We start from the raw sequence: 18,213 nt of genomic DNA, 5'->3' as shown, positions 1-18,213 counted from the left end.
CTCATAGATGTCAGCAGTATTGATCGGTTTTGATTAAACAGCAGCAGCAAAATTTGATGCCACACATTCATCTTTAACTTTACATTGATTAGTGATTTACATACTATAAATTTTTGGGTTGCAAATAAGTATTTCTTGATAACTAACATAGCTATAAACGTGCAGTTTAATCGTGTATTAAAGTCTATTGGGAATTTTACACCCATGTAAATGAACGCCATTCCAGAATTTTTCTAGTTGCTTATACGTATACATTTCACACGAATGTAAAGCGAGCTATTTTCACTTCATGGAAGCCTAACAATTTTTCATACCCCGCAAAATACCAAGAATTATATGTACCCATGTATGAAAGAGTAGTATAAATTTAATTTGCCTGATTCCTTCAGTTACGCTTAAGCTACTGGCTTCCATTGTAGGTTTTCCCACTTGGTGTAATGTCGGTTAATTCGATGTAAAGCTTAAAATCTATCATTTGCTTGCAATGAAAAGGCAAATTTGTATGCGCTCAAACTGCTAGGACCATACATATTTCTTACAGTATTTTGCATTTCACTGTTATATAATTCTAGCTTAGAAAGACGGCATGAACACTTCGGCTGGGGTGAAGCTTAGTTTGTATGCGTTCCTGAGCTTCCCGCGAATGATTACTCCCAGCTCCCAACCACACTGTATTGCGTAGTTCATCTGTGACCTACGTTAAAGAAGCATACTACGTAGCCGACGTAGCCTACGTAGTGCAGAAAGTGCAGAACTACAGACTGTGAAGCGTTGCGAGTGATGGAGAGTAAGTGCCTTAGATTTTTGGGTACTGTGACAGTGTTAGACTAGTAAACCATTTGTCTGAAATTCACCACTGGTAAAATTTCGAAGATTTTACGATTTATATTCCTCCGCCAACATCTGTAGCATAGTGATTCCATTGTTGTAGGGTACTGGTTTGATCCTAGAAATTGGTTGTTCTTACAGTCTTTTCGTGTGTTCGATGTTTTTCTAGCGTGCATTAAGCAACATACGTCAAGTTATCTCCCTTTCATTTTAAAAATTTCGATATAAGAGTACCACTGACAAAATCAGTTTTCCGACCTACAGTTCCCCAATTATCTTCGAAACCTCCTGACTTTGAAATAAGTTTTGTGGCCTGTGTTAAGAAAGTTGATGCTTGTAAACAGTTCTGTGTTCTGGGACATAACACCATTACTTTATTGGATTATACAATGTAACCCAGAGCTCTTCATAACTACTGCTGCAAGAACGTGAAACCGTACATTGTGATGTTCTCATAGAGTATGGCCCTGGAATTGTGTATTGGCAATAAATCATTGCAAATATGCAACTTTTTTAAACATGCTCTTTTAACAATGTAAAACGAAGTGGTGGCTGCACGAAAATTATTTGGCATGTAGATTGACCATAAACATATATAATACTTCTGGTATGTCGTCACAGTATTGAGATGCAAAATGATAGGTTATGTCTGATAAATGTTACATATATAACATCTGGAAATTCTTTACAGTTGAAAACAAAGATGTGGCTCAACCAGAAATTGATCTTCACTGTTAACTTATAAATATACAGCATACTTGACATTATCAGCACAATATCCATCTGTGCGGCAAGAAAGGTTTAAATACAGAAGTAACATGAATTTGTGAAGAAATGCATTGTTATGATTTTCCGAACACATTTAGAAGATGAAGGAATCAGTCCAGAGAAATGCCTTTCATGTGTCAGCTCTGCATTTATCATGTTCATTTATTTAGGTTATAATATTTGGATTACACTAGAGTTATTTGTAATATTGAATCCATTGGGGTTTACTGTTTGCATACTATACTGAAAGAATTATTCACTCTTGGCGTTTTCCCCACTCTGCATGGCGTTAACCATTACAACTCAAAGAGACTGCTATGAAGATTCTTACACTCTCTTTGTGTTGGTTAATATGTCTCATACATTCTTCCTGCAAGTTTTGTTAAATGAAATGATGGGCATGATGAAAGGTGTGGGAACACTGAACAGACGTTAGAAACGTACTGCTCTTGTGGGAACAGTTGCTGTAAAGAAACAAAGCTTTATTTCTGAATCGTTAACTGCAATAATTTAATTCTCGGAAGTAACATTCTCTACGGGCAATACCAGTATATCAGAATTGCAACAATTCAACATTTGTTTTTCTGAAACTGGATGACAGCATGGATAAGAAATTCCAATTTCACACAATTGTAATATTGCATTGATATCCCACCTGCTGTGCATTTTACAACAGACGTTCATCCCATGCATGAAGCTGTCTGGTTACTACCATTAAGCTTGTGCAGGCCAAAAGCCATGCTAGATCCTCTCACTGCTGTTCAACATAAGCAGGTGAGGGACACAGCAACAGGTCTTCCCCATACACAGAGTAGTCTGTAGCTAGCTTCACTTTGGTTAAACTGCCAATATTAATTCTGGGCAATACAGTATTGGTACACAAAATATAATTAGAAGGTCTCGAAGATAAAAATGTATTAACTGAGCCATTCAGGTGACAATACACAAAAGTACCATTCTGAAGGCCAAAACTTTTACTGATATGAAACTATATATAAATACTTTAAAATTTACATTAAGAAAAGAGTTCATTGTCACGTGTATTATCAAAGAACATAGACAAAACATGTGGGACTTCTTGGCAAACTGCACAAGTTTGACTGAAACATTAGTGTGTGGTGACAGTTTCCATTGAACCAGCTAGTATTACAATCTAAGAATCAGAACATGCCACCTTAACAAACATTAACTGCACAATACTCACTCTCCTGCCAACTGCTGAGAACTAAACTATCACAAGATTTAATTTCTGTCCTCACATTTTCTTTTTTGTGAAAAGCTCTGATATGTAAAAATATTTGTACTATGGGGCCACTGTATGTAATGCATACCATATTTTACAGGTAGGAATAGAGCCTGTAGTGGGAAATTATATTCAAAAGTATTTTACTTTAATAGTGACAGTTCATTCCCCAAATCCAGACTTATTTATAAAAAGTGACAAAGTCTTGAGAATGATAAACACGAACAGCAGAGGCGGTAAACGTTTTGGTAATGACAGCTTAAAACTTAGTTACAAGATGAGCCACACAAAGCACTTAACCCAGTTAGGGGGCAGTTTCTTTGTGAATTTTCCATCTTAAAAACCAAGGCTCGTCCTACATTTGCATACGAAAATACATTATACCAACAGTCTTGGCATGCAATCCAAACTACCTGTTGCCTATCTCTCACTGATTCACAAGACTCCATGTATTTATTAACACTTTGGGGTACATTTTTTTATTTTGTGTAATATATTGGACTTAGGTTCAAAGCACAGTATATAATTCATCATAATCACTAATATGATCAGAGTCTAAACTTGGGAAAACTGCAGATCAGCAGTAAGGTTTCCTTTGCACTGAAGTGGCTATAGCAAGGAAGTTGATACTGGTTTGCCAGCTCTGTTTTATGTATTTCACAACCACAAAAGTTCGTAGAATATATAGTCTCATATTAATAACTGAATAATGAAATAAAGCAGGAGAGTGCATCTGTCCATAAATCAAGTAAATGTAAGCATATTTGTGTATTCATTGAAGCACAGTCATATAAAAGCCAAAGCCAGCTCATACTGTTTAGTCCAATTTTGTTTACACATAATGCACATACTCATCAAGCAACACACAATATTACAGTGAAGTGCGCAACAAAATGATAACTGGTGTGTGGAAATGTGATATCCTAGTAAATGTACAAAATCATCTTCCCTTTTTAAGCTTCTGATTTTAGGTGCCATTTTTTTATATTGGTAAATATGGTATGTCTCATTAATGACAGCATAGTGTTCCAGGATGAAGGTAGAATAATTATTATAATGTTTACAGAATATTTAATCTGAAACAAAGTGTAGAGTTATTGCATGTACCAATTATGTAGTATGAAAGAAGCAGGCAGTTTTAAAACACATTTTCCCCAAGAAACCTATCGGAAGATCAAGAGATACAGACATGGCGATAAAATGAATACAGCAAACATTATGCTCACATATAATCTCTGCTCAGGAGCAAGCAGAGCCAGTAATATTGTTTCTCAGTGCAGAGTTTTATCACAAAGTTGTTTAATGCCTTTTAAGAAAATACGAGCTAAACTGCTTGCGATTCTCTGAACTGAATTCTGTGAAGAGCCATTAGCAAAGAAATGGAAACACTACAAAAATATGCAGAACAAGGTATGACATGTGCAGTTTATGAACATCATAAAGTATACTGGGTCTTGAATCTGACATTTTAATATTTCAGTTAACATGCTAAAAGGGTTCTATTCTGAGAAAAGTATCAATAGTGAAGTTGTACAATGGGAATTTCAGAGACACACTAAATTCAATGATATTAAACTAAAACACATATATTCCATATGTATATGTGAGAATAACAACTGAAGCTGCATTTATTTTTGTTACATCTGTATTATCATTGTAGCATTTACATCTGACAATACACCGTAGTTTGCCAACCCACTTGCATGTACAGTGCGTTCAGTTAAGGAGGAAATTTCACAACACTGCTCACTGGGCCCAACATTCCTCACAGACTGCTACTGCAACTGCTGATAGCAGAATGAGTCATCAGTGCTGATAAACACGCACTGTTACAGTTACAGCAGCAATCTCTGTGGAATATTGGGCACGGTCAGCGGTGTTGCGAACTTTCCTCCTTGATTGAACACCCAGTATTAGTCATATTGCCACCAGTATGTTGCCTACATGGGTTGCAAAAAAACTTCTGTGTAGGAATGGATCATAAGCCATCTTTTACTATGCAAAACAGTTAACACATATCCACATGGGACCTTTTTAAAAATCCCCATTAACTGTATAGGTTATTTATTATTATAAGGTTTTCTGGCCTGATTAAAGTATGGCAGCTTGGATTTGAAACAACAATAACTGCTTTCTTACAACTTATCACGATTAATATGAATTCTCCCCCAGTTTAAAATATGACAGAAGTTATACATACGTGCATCTGAGTGACAAACTTTGAAACATGATCAAATTTTATTCAAGGCAGTATATTCTGTTTGTGCTGTGCATCCTGAATGACTCAATTCTCAAACAATGAACACAATAATAAATTATACAAATCAACACAGTTTCAATTCCAAATACGAACTAAATGATAATAGTATGTCACGTTCTCACTGCTCCAGTAAACCAGAGCTTCAACATTCACAACAGAAAAAGACAAAAGTGGGCACTACATGGTCACACAATATGACTCCACAATTCTAGTCTCCTTGGTTTTACCTGAACCTTATAAGCTTACACATTAACCTGTAATGTAAGCAAGATTCAGTCATTTTCATGTCTGTCAATTTTAAATCTTTCAAGGAAATGGAATGTTATTGTATATTTAAGGTGTGTGCATGTCATAAAATACTGTAGGGCAATATATAAGTCTCTTTTGGACAAAACCTCTTTTGATTAATATCAACAGAAATTACAGCAAAATAACTTTAGCACAAACCTCAGTACTTTCCTCCATTTTGATGGTTCCTTCCACATGGTTTCTATTCTGAACATGTCAAATATAGGGTCCAAAATAACTATGTCTCTTTTATTACAATTTTCATATGCAACGGAACAAGTAATCCCTTTAAAAGATACTTCAAAAAGATTTTGAGATTTGAGGTCCTTGTGGTAGTATTATGATCCATGATGTGATGCTATGTAGTTCGGTCTGCTACACCCACATTCAGGGAAGGAGATAGAGGTAGCTCAATGAAACTACAGCATTTCACATCACAGAAGACCAGTATTAACAAGATTTTAGAAAAGGGGCTGTTTTGACTGTAAAGGATCTCTGATAAACAACTGAAATGTCCAGATAGGATGGGAAAGTTGATATCTGTGACTATGAAACCATGCTTCCAGAAACATGATTAGAATATGTAAGAAAAATAATGTTGTCTAAGGCAATTTCACTTTTAAAGAGCATGGTGGGAGAATTAAAATATGAAATAATAGCCTTTACACCATGACTGAAATAAATCCTTGGGAACAATACCCTTACCAGCTGTAATCCTGAGCACAACGTAGAAACAGCTACTTTAGAGCCAATGATCTGCATTTTGGAAACACTTTAACATACTTTAGTGTATTTTCTTGCATATAACAATGTTTACTGTTTCTTTATAAGTGAATCTACTCCTTGCATCACCACATAGAGAACATTATTTCTTGCAATACAGCTGTAATCAGAAAATTACAGAACCTTTTATAACATCAGAATTCTAGATTTTGTGGGTATATTAGAGTCTGGTGCCAAAATATATCTACCATGTATCATCCAAATGTTACAGTTTTATCTAGAAATATCTGACATTTTCAGCTTACTATAAATTGCCCTCACAAAGAGCTGCAATCGCTAGGAGGGAGAGGAAAAACTTACAACATAAGGAGACCGTGATTATGGGTACATCATAGTAATGAGATCCATCACCTTACAGATTAATTCATTGTATTCTATCATGATATACATAAAACCAATCCTGTTACTTTCATACACTGAAATCTGGTCCTATTAATCTGTAAGGTCATGTACCATCTTATTAAGAGTGGGACAGCAGTGATCCATGTTACCCACCATGAACATAGCTAACCAAATACTGAACAAAACTCAAGAAGTGCCAGTATCCTGCTAAATAAATACAAACTTTCAAAATTAAAGTTTCCGTAATGAACAAGGAAGAGAGAAAGTGACAAAAAATGACATTTGAACTTAAAAAGAGATCCTTCAACATCATTCATATTGTAATCAGCTTTCCCAAGAACAAAAATATTAATTTTAACTCAAATTTATGTTGAAGATATCACAACTTAAACTACTATCAAACGCAGCTCCTAACAACAGAAAAACTGGCACATTATGAACAGAATGCAATTATTTGGATCAGCAGAGAACACCTAAAGCACAACTTCTCCTCTCTCGCCACTAAGAGATCTGCGATGTAAGATTGATGATTGAACACACAATTTATTATAATAATAATGATTATAAATGACACACGACGGCAGGGCGATGGCATGAACACTGTCTACCGACTGCCACTGCAGCTAAACAAAGCCACATAAAAAATGTTTGCATTGTACGTTAAATAGCACAACACCAGTCTGATAGTTCCGTTTACTTCACCACAGAGCAGCTGTCGACAAATTCAGTTTATGCCGAGCCTACTATACAACACCTATATCTAAATCCTAGCCTCACGAATCACGACGTGGTGACGACCGATGGGGGAGGCGATGGCTGCTTTCAGCTCTGTTTGACACGTTTCCGAGGCGGGCCAATGGGGGGAATCTGCTGCGTGGCCAGCGCTCTGAACGCCTCTGCTATAAGGTGGGGGTGCGACTGAATCATTGATTTCCAGCCTGCAGTCTCCATCACATCTGTTGCATGCCTGCAACAAACAACTTAACATACACAAACCGTCATTTTTACCACTGAAATATTAGCAATATATTTACACTAATGAACAGCTGCTACCTCCTACATAGAATATTTTTACAGTAGTGGTAATGAACACAACACAACAGCATTACCTAGTGGTTCAGCATCTTTACTGGCACTGTGTGGGCCTTGGCCTCCTCGGCCCTAAGCCCAACCCCCAATCTGGAGGACCAACTACATTTTGCCTCGCCCCTCCTACCCTTTGATCTGTCTGGCACCTGTGGCCCTACCAAGAGCTTATGTTGCTGCCAGAATAGCTCTCCAGGTGACTGGGGCACACATACTCCTCTCCATGATAAGGTGGTAGTTCTTGAAGAGTGATTATATTAATGAACTTATTTTCTTCTCCCAAACACTTGCAGTAAAAAGATGAAAGGTAAAGCTATCCCTGTAACAGGTCATGAAGGCCCATAGGGTAGTGAGTTATCAAGGCTCCCACACTGTCTAGACAACCAACTCACAAATGGCAGTGAGGCTGTCAGCCTTACATGGCAGCTACCATTTACACCCCAGGAAGATTCCTGGTACTCATTTCTGTTAGAGGCTGAGTCGACCCCAGGGCCAAAGTGCGGCTGGAAGGGTTAGGTCAATTGAAAAATCCAATGTTTTTATCAAGATACGAACCCACGACCTTCCAGCTTGCAGCATAGTGCTTAACCAACTATGCTACCGCATGTCCCCTCGCAAAAACTTACAGTGATATCTTACATTTCAAGAAATGTCAGGAATGAATCTTCATACCATGATGCTTAATTAAACACAAGGATAACTTTACCCCTAACTCAGACACTAGGCAGGATTTAAAACTGCACAATAAAGAGATTAAACTTAATGTTTAGTAAATTCTTTGGTCATGAAAATGAACGTTAAAAAGCTTTAATTAACCTCCAAGCATGACATGGTAATACAATTATTTATAAAAAGGTAAGGTAAAGCTGTTCCTATCCGTCTTCAACAAATTTAAGCACTACGCCATGAAGGCGTATGGAGGAGTGGATGTATAGATACACATTTTCTTGACCCCAGGACAAGTTGGAGTTGAGTGGCCAGCTTCATGCCCTGGCAGCTTTACCCCCATGGAAAGAACCCCTAGTAACCACTGGATAGGAGGTTGTGTGAACCCCAGAGCCGGTCTGGACGACTTGGAGAAGAGAAAACTTTTGACCCTACCGGGACTTGAACTCCAACCCCAGTCGTCCAGCCCGTAGCCAGTTAATATACTGACTATGGTACCCCAGCTCAGAGAAATTATAATAAGTGCATAAACACTGCTGTAGAAGCATGTATGTTTGAAATGAATGACTACAGCAGAAGAAACACATGTTTCAACATGTGAATTCAGTGGTTCTTACACAAGTTGTTGGAAAATCCACATTGATAGATTCTAAAGGGTTCTGACGATGGTGGATGACACGGAGTATTACTGGGGGTTTGACTTTTTCCATCGTCCAGAATTCTAGGTAGTAGAAGACATGATGTTTCAGAAACTGGATCTGTTTGTCTTCAGGTGAGAAAGGAAGATACCTACTCACCTGAAGACAGAAACAGATCCAGTTTCTGAAACATCGTGTCATCTACTACCTAGAATTCTGGACGACGGAAAAAGTCCAAAAACCCAGTACTTCTGTATCTACATTTATGGCTTGATAAATATGAACATACTGATACACATAAAAAGTGATCTATACCAGCAATAATTAATGTATCCAACTATGTTAAAAACACAGTGCTGTATGGCATGAAACTGACAATCTGGACATGCAACTCAAATGGGGTAGACAAGAAACTGCACATAGTTTTGGTTGTGGAAAGCTCTCTGTGAAAAGAAGCTGTTTGGAAGATGAAGGTGAAGACTGGAATGTAATACTAAAATGGATCTTAGGAATACGGGCAGTGAAGAAGGGAGGTGAATGCACTTGGTTCACGATTACATAAAATGTTTAGCTTTGATATTATCGGATATTTTAGTTACATTACAAAAACTGTATTTCTAACAGCAGAAACAATAAACACGGTAGAAATCTCTATTCCAACACATGCCACCAAATTTTCTTAAGATTATGTATGTGTGAACACCCAAATTTTTTCCAACTTAACCCTCTGACCAATATTCCAAGGATGTCCCATACCAGTGCAGTCCACAGCGCACTGTTCTGACCTGGAAATCTTGGTCTGAGGCTTATCAAATCCCCCTTTTTTTTTCTCTCTCTGCATTTTTCACACTTGGCATACCATAACTGACAAACTGTATGTAACCTGTTATCTTTTAACAAACATTTAGAACATTCTGTACATATTGTCACGTGTTGGGTATGTCATGCAACAAATAACTTTACGTGGGTCTCGGATTTAGCGAATCTTTATTGGACACTTACACACCTTACAATTATTATCGCTTGCAGTATCACTTGACATCTGGCCCAATAATCCAATGCGACGTCTCAATTATCCTTGGCCGTGGTTGGATCTCAACTGTCTTCGGCGATGGCTATCCCACTACTGGCTTCTTGCTGTCTTTCTTCTACATCATATGGCGTCTAGGTTCCAACTGACTTGGCAAAGGCCTTCAACCCCTTTTTATAACCTTGGCCGCTGCTACGCAATGAACCCTCATTATAACCGTGGAGACTCATCTCCGGGGAGATTCAGCGTTCTCTACACAATGGCTCACTGTTAGAATTATAATACCACTATTGTTACTTCTTATGCAATGGTCTGTTCTAGCGTTTCCATGGAAGTAACCCTTCCGGATTCCAAACATGTGACAATATGTTCTAGTCTTCGTGTGTCAGTGAGTTAAGAAATAGTCAGCAGTCAAAGGTTAACTTTAAACAAACAATACTGAACTTTCACCATATTCCTTACAACAGGGCCCTGCAGCAAATAAGTATAGCCAGTGAGAACATACTTGACTTGCATTAGGAGGTACACTGTTCATATTCTGGCTTAGGTACTGGCTACATTGACCAGAATTTCTACTAGATTTCATCAGCCAATCCAGTACTTTGATATCTCCCAATTCACCAATCCAAGTTTATCTTAAACCATATAATATAGTCATTAAATAATTCACATATCAATAACAAGTCTAGGTAAAGCTGTGCTCAATGAAATCTATGCCTACTGACATGAACCTTCGAGTTCTCGAACAGTTGTTTATCTACAGACTGCTTGGGGTAAATCCTGTATCAAGTGGATACTATATTTATCTAAGATGACCTTAGGTATAAGATCTCCTTCACTCTGGAAAGTTTTAAGGAGAAATAATTTTATTATTTGTCCAGATAAATCTTTTAGGTATAATTCACTGGCACAAACATAGCTCCCTTTTCCAAACTCTTCTTACAGAAAGTGCCATGTTACTTTGAACAAGGCCAAGAGTAACCCTGAATGTGCAGAAGAAAAATTTCAGACAAGGGGGTGGAGGGTGAGAGAAGTGACAGGCGGCCAGTGGAAGAGCGAGTGTTAAGAAACTCCTCCCACCACATGCTATGCGCGGGATTTGACTAGGAATGCGGGCCCTGTTCGAAGTTACGTGACACTGCCTATAAAAGCCCCTTTATATTCACTGAATGCCTTTCTGGTAAAACTTGCATCTAATCACTGTCTCACACTGGTCCCATAAATAGTACATCTCTTGCATATCAAAAAATTGTTAGTTATTTTTGGCTGATAACCATTAATTCAAAACAGACATCATATACAGTTTGTGAGAATGAAGGGATCTGCCTATCAGGAGTCTTTCTTGCTTCAAACCACGCTCCCACAATTGTCACAATTGTTGGAGTTTATTACATTTTTGCTTATAAATGCTACTAGTCTACACTCTTAAAAAATGGCACTTTAAAATGAGTACCATCAGTTACAGATGTTCAGTATTGGCACTAATACTGCATACCATATATTTATCATCATGAACTGTATAACAAATGCTAAACCACTGCCCCCCCCCCCAAAAAAAAAGGACTGGGCAAATTTCATATATGGTGGTAACAGCAACAAAAGTAACATAATTACCAACTGCAAAAATTTTCCACACTGATTCTCTCATGAATATGCAAGTTTCAAAATACACCATATTTGGCACATGTCTATTTTACCATAAACAGTTAAACTGTGTTCGATTTTGTGTGTATTTTTTTAAATCATATATATGACCCACCTCTTAATTTTTAATTAAAAGGGAACGCTGATATCACAGTCAGGCAAATATAATATTTCTCATAAACGCTAACTACCAAAACTGAACCAAAGGTAAACTCTGATGCAAGTAATCAGTTTTAATTTTAAAGTGTTCACACATCCATAATTAAAATAACAAAAGTTACAATTCTGTGAAGCACTTAGCAGTGGCAACAAATTTGTCTGCGAATCTGTAACTACTTACGTGTTAATGAAGTCGATGGACTGTGCCTTGAGCTGGTCTGCACTGTGCAAGTCTGCCAAAATCAAGATGTCGGCTGCATTCTCTATCGACAGGTTTGTGCACAGTGCTTCTTCGCACATGACTTTTAACCTCTCTAGTGCATACTGCAACACACATACACATCCTGTGAATGTCTTAAAAGGGTCTTTAAACATCCAAGTTTTTGATGATGACACCCCTTAAATCATGTCAGCAGGATCAAGAGAGACTTCTCTTCTCTAAAGCATACAGACTGGCTCTGTGCCCCACCCAATGGGTCCTAGGGACTATTTTTCTATTTTTTTTTAATGCTAGTGGGGTTGGACTAAGTCCCTTGTACTGCGGCCACTTCTGGCCTATTGTACCAGCCCCACACGATAGGTGAGGGTGATTGGGGAGCAATTGGTGGAATGAAGATCGGCAGGGGAAACCAAAGTATTCAGAGAAAATCTGCCCCAGCGCCACTTTGTCCATGACAAATCCTACTTGACCAGACCCGGGATTGAATCCGGGCCGCCGCAGTGGGAAGCCACCAACTAACCGCTTGAGCTATGGCGTGGCCGACTATTTTCCTAAGCATGAAGAAGTGAGGACATGAAGCTGATCATTCACCCCCCTTTTATGGCCATGGTTCAGAATGCATGGAGCCTTACCTTCACACTAAAATACATCTTCATGGCATGGTGCTTAAGTGAACACATGGAAAACTGTACTTTCTTATCACTATGTCATAAAACACTGCAGTGACACCTGTTTCTAGCATTTCATTGGTGACAGAGACATTTCAAGTGTATAGATAAGAATGAGGCAAGTTAGTACAATTACAGATATTGTACCATCTTCCACAATGAATACTTGTACACAACTCTTAGAAAGTGTGTGTGTGTATGTACACACAAGGAGCCATATGTCCACTGTTCCACACATTTCCATAGTGTCTGAGCATAACTAAATATTAGGACAACTTCACCTTTTACTTTTTATCTTTACCTGCAATTTTTATTCAAGGCACATTTTTCTAAAAGAATACATTGTGAGCTATGCTTAATATCTATTTGCCCCTTAAAACAAAATAACCCTTTATGCCTGAATTAAACTGTCACACAAAATCATGATGCTGCCAGTACAAATATGTTACATCATCCACTGATCATTAAAAAAACAGTGTAAATATATATGTACAGGTTATGGAAGCAGGTTGCTGTTTAACAGCACAGAACTGTGGAAGCCAGCCTTCTACCATCCACACCACAACTCCTGGAACAGTTTTGCTGGGAATGTCTTGCAAATTCACCAAACAGCATAAATCTTGCAACTACTGACTTACACCTCTTCACTCCACTGAAGATGCAAAACACACTTTTGATGTGAAAACTGTTGATGAAGTTGTCCCTGTGCTTAACTAATTAAGCACTATACCACCAAGAAGTACTGGGGAGTGGATGTATTGATCCATATATTCTTGACCTTGCCACCAGTTGGAGGTGAATGGTCAGCTTCATGGCCTGGCTGCTTTAACCTTGGGGAAACAGCCTCCAGTACCCATTGGGTAGGAGGCTTGGTGGAGCCCAGAACCGGTCTGAAGACATTGAAAGGAGATAAATCTTGTCCCTACATGGACTTGAACTCTGACCTCTCAGCCATCCAGCCCATAGCCAGTCACTATAGCTACTGTGCCATCCCAGCTCCCACTTCTGATGTGATGATGAGGTGTCAGTTGGTGCAAACACTGAGACATACATAATTTCGCCATGCAAATCAAACAGTTGGTGTACTGCTGGGAGAAACAGACAGACTGCCCATTATTCCTCATTCTTTCTGTGTAATAAATGTACATAACACACCCTCATATGTTACTGAACACCCTCTGTAGCAACCATATTCATTCATTCATCAGTAATCTGTCTCTTCCAAAACAGTTCCTCCACTTAATGTGATCTAGAGCTTTCTCTTTCAAATGAGAATATCCTCTTCTGTCCCCAAGATCATCCAGCATCTTCTTACGTCTTCTTCCTCGTCTTCTGGTCACTTCTATCCGCCCCTCTATCTTTCCTTCAATAACTTCTTTTAGAAGGCAGTTACCGCGTAAGATATGACCAATCTAATTAGCCTTCCATTTTATTTCGTGTAGGATATTCCTCTGCTCACTGACTCTAAATAACACTTCTTCATTTGTCACATAATCGGTCCAACCGATCTTCTGTCCTAAGTAGCAACCATATATGAAAAAATAAAGTTGTCCCTGTATTTAACTAAGTAAGCAATATGCCATGAATGTGCACAGGGGACTGGATGTATAGACCCATGTTTTCTTGACCTTGGCATCAGTTGGAGGTGAGTGGTCAGCTTCACGCTCCAGTTTCCATCTGATAGGAGGTTGGGTGGACCGCAGAGCCGGTCTGAACGACACAGAGAAGTGAAAATTCTTTACTCCATTGGGACTCCAACTCCAACTCCTTGGTTGTCCAACCAGTAGCTAGTATCTGTACCTACTGCACTACCCTGGCTCACACATGAAAAGACCTGCAATTGGGATGACATGCTCATTCTTACCTTGTCGGCAGCAGCGAGCAAATCATCAGCCATCTTCTCAAGGTTGGTTGCTTTGCCTGTGTATATGAAGCGCAACATTTCACGCAGAACCTCATGATCTATATCTGTTATCTCAACCCGGTTATGTTTCCTTTCTTCCATCTCATGTTCGAACATGGCTGCAAACACAGGACTCCGAGCTGGAAGCAATATTTCTTGTTAGAAAAATTTATGCAATTTTATTTTTATCATGACTGACCAAAGAGTCTCAAATTTCAGTGCTAACCTATTTATTATGCAACAATGAAACATATATGAAGATTTTAAAAGTGACTGACTCTGTGGCACAGATCCAACGAAAAGCAATTCTTGTTGATGATCTGTTTTATTAAAATGATCATTCATGCAGTATTGCCAGCTTATTAAAAGATTATTTGGAAGACTCTCATATATATCGTTCTGAGAGCCTGTGTAAAACACACTTCTTCTAGAACTTTACACATGACTGGCACAGCTAGTGTGACTACTCACTGTTGGGCACCCAATGCTCACTGAACTGGAATGCACCAGTGTCGACATATGGATCACAGACTTGTATAGCTAGTATGTCTTACTTGTGCGTAAACAGTTTTAATATTATTGGGTTAAAAGGGGGGGGGGGTAAAGCTATCCTTATAACAGGCTGTGGAGACCCATAGGGTTGTGAGACCTCAAGGCTCCCACATTTTGTCTAGACAACTGGCTCACAGGTGGCGGTAAGGTTGTCAGCTTTACGCGCCAGCCGCCCTTTATGCCCCAGGAAGATTCCTGGTACTCATTTCTGTTAGAGGCTGAATCGACCCAAGGGCCCTAGTGCAGCTGAAAGATTAGGTAAATTGAAAAAATCCATCCCATCGGGACTTGAACCCACAACCTTCTAGCTTCTAGCATAGTGCCTCAACAAAGTACGCTACCGTGTGCCAATAGTAATATTTTTGGGTGCATGACCTTCTTATTTCCCTGTACAAATACAGTAAAATATGGAATGAGCTGGAATGAAATAATCTGCCACTGCTGAAGACATTTCTTTGAAACTAATACTCAGATTATCAAAATTAACCACTGGAGGTCAATTATCATGTTCTCAAAAGCGAGCCACTGCACACTACCCTGACCCATTTTAATGTTATCATACTCGTATGTGCAGAGAATGCAATAATGATACAAGTACCCCTCATTAAAGGCGAGTTAAAAAAATGTGATTTCATTTAAATGTGCTTATCTAATTTAGGTGAGTTCAATTAACAGAACTTGCTTTAATGCAAAGCGGTTGCTGGCCAATGGACAGAGGCAAGGAGAGTGTCAGTTTATGCAACTTCACTCCCTGTGGCTATTTCTGTAACAACTGTCACATAAACGAGGAGTACTTGTATAGGGATAAAAATAAACACTACTTCACTGGATCATGTACACAATGGGATTGTAGCCATAAGTAAAAGCTGAGTACATAATATCTCATTTCTGAACCTCACAGCATCTCTGAGATGCATTACTCTTTCTCACCTGCTAATATCGCTTTATGGGCCTGGAATTCCCGTCCACTTACTGACAAGGTCACATCGCTGAACTTCTGGTTTTCAAACAGCAAGCCGAGGTCGTCTGAGAGACGGCACTCCGGCACTTTGAACTGTATCGCATTTGACTGTCCCGAGATGTTTACACTATCCGCTACTACGCTCACCTGAATAAAATTCAATAGTCAAGTCACATTCCCGCTAACCACCATGAAGACACTATTGTACATAAAAGCCACAATATCTTATTTTCTTACATATCACATGCTAACAAGACTACCAGACCATAATGAAGGGTGTCATGGCAGTCGTTTGCATACTGCTGACTCCCAGCCAGTCCTGAAACTGGACTTACTAACACAGCCAAAAAACTTCTGACTTTTCTTTATACAAACAAGTAAATCTAGCATAACTGCAAGGGTTCTATCCAGCTTTCTACACAACTGAAACCAGGTGGGATTTTATCCTGGGGTGAAGATAGTGGGCATGTGAAGCCAACCACTCTTTTAGCTCATTATGGTTAAGCATGAATGGGGTTTATGGCCTCATATGCCTTCAAAGTGAGACATTTATGCAGGGGATAGTTTACAGTGCATATGGTTACCAAAATTATTAATACACATATAATTACACACAATCAATCATTAATCTGCCCACTTGTTTTTCATTATACTTCCACTACCTGTTCCTCTGTGATCTCNCCCCCCCCCCCCAGTACCGTTTCATTCTCATGACATATCATCTACATTTTATACCATAGGACGGGCAGGTACTCATTCATTAATCCCTTCAATCTGATAGAATGTTCACCGATTGCTGCTTAATTTGCAAGACAGGTTTATGCAGGAAGATACATGCACTTTGATCTGTTAACTGTCTCTCACAATTTTTTATCGATGTATACCTAGTAAACTGGCTCCAGCAGTACTGCTTCTGACTTGTATTCAGGAGGGCCCTGGTTCAAATTTTAGCTAGACAATAAATAATTCCTGTTACAAATTTCATCAGCAACGCTGTACAACACCACAGAAGAAAATATGAGATACAATTCACAGACACTGATGGGTCACTAAAATAAAAATGTTTTAAGATAACCAGAAAAAAATATGCATTCTGGAAGATGTAGAAGAAGACAGAAAAATTTTGTTTTGTAATCCATAAACGGGTCCATTAGGCCTAATCTAAAGAATGTAATTACCAGGTTGGGGGTACCAGTAATCATGTCTGAGAGACACTCACTTCAAATTCTGGCCAAGCTACTGGCTATACTGAGGCATTTTGTGGTTTCCCAGTCTCTCCAGACAAATTATAAGAGAGTACACTGTGATATACCATTACTGTCTCCTTCCAAATCATTATCTAGTCATTATTCATTGACATTTTCCCCTCTCATCTGGTACTAATAGCCTCTGTTGTTGAAACTGTGTCATTAAATAAAAGATCCAACTTCAAACTGTGAAAAATAGTGATACAGTACAATCTTAGTAATCTGACATATATGGGACCAAGGTACAGCCAGATTACTGGAAAAAGAACAAATTTAATAAGTTGCATTGCACAACACAGAAGTTTCAGAATTGATTATCATTTAACAGAATTTATCATTTATTTATTTTACATATATACAGGGTGTCCCAGGAGGAATGGACCAAACTTCGGGAGGGTGTTCCTTATGTTAAAGTATGCCAATATAACCCAAAACACCTATGTCCAAAGTTGAACGGTTACGGAGATAATGGCCAGAGAAGTGTCAAACTTTGACCAGTGTTACACACTTGTTGATTACAAAATACATATTAAAACTGGCAGGAATATGTGGATTCTGTAATGTTAATAATGTACGTAACATCAAACTAACTTGTGAGTGACGGAAAGCCATAAAATTGAAGTACGAAATACTCGCTCGCCATGTCATAATTGTCCTTAGGTTTCCAAGCACTATACATGACACATGACTGGCGAGCGATGACGTAATATGGCTGCGCTATAACCCGACCACATAACTGTAAACGTACATTCACAGGAAATCTCTTTTGGAATTTCGTTTCCATTATCTCATGTGGATTATTATGGAACCACGTATGCACATTTCGTAAATTATTTACACCATCCAGGGTAAAAGACGCCTCATCACTGAATAAAATGACGCTTAACAGTTCGGGATGAACTTTTTATCCAGTGGCACAAATCCATA

General features: G+C 38.6%; 1 protein-coding gene and 1 long non-coding RNA gene across 2 annotated transcripts in view; one reads left to right on the top strand and one right to left on the bottom strand.

The window, feature by feature from the left end:
- Positions 1 to 755: 755 nt before the first annotated feature.
- LOC117282610 lies at positions 756 to 3,733 on the top strand. Its single transcript, XR_004513414.1, has 2 exons — positions 756 to 787; positions 1,520 to 3,733. It is a non-coding gene; the product is annotated as an uncharacterized LOC117282610 (long non-coding RNA).
- Positions 3,734 to 5,106: 1,373 nt separating this feature from the next.
- The window catches only part of LOC111868245 (speckle-type POZ protein B), a 76,885-nt gene continuing 63,778 nt past the window's right edge, over positions 5,107 to 18,213 (bottom strand). Inside the window, 4 exon segments of the mRNA XM_023858722.2 lie at positions 5,107 to 7,479; positions 11,917 to 12,059; positions 14,488 to 14,666; positions 16,009 to 16,186. Of these exon segments, the coding sequence (XP_023714490.1) occupies positions 7,335 to 7,479; positions 11,917 to 12,059; positions 14,488 to 14,666; positions 16,009 to 16,186 (645 nt within the window). The 3' untranslated portion in view covers positions 5,107 to 7,334.

The sequence above is a fragment of the Cryptotermes secundus genome, unplaced genomic scaffold, assembly GCF_002891405.2.
Source record: "Cryptotermes secundus unplaced genomic scaffold, Csec_1.0 scaffold364, whole genome shotgun sequence".
NCBI classification, from domain to species: Eukaryota; Metazoa; Arthropoda; class Insecta; order Blattodea; family Kalotermitidae; genus Cryptotermes; species Cryptotermes secundus.
This window is presented reverse-complemented; position numbering and strand designations above follow the sequence as displayed.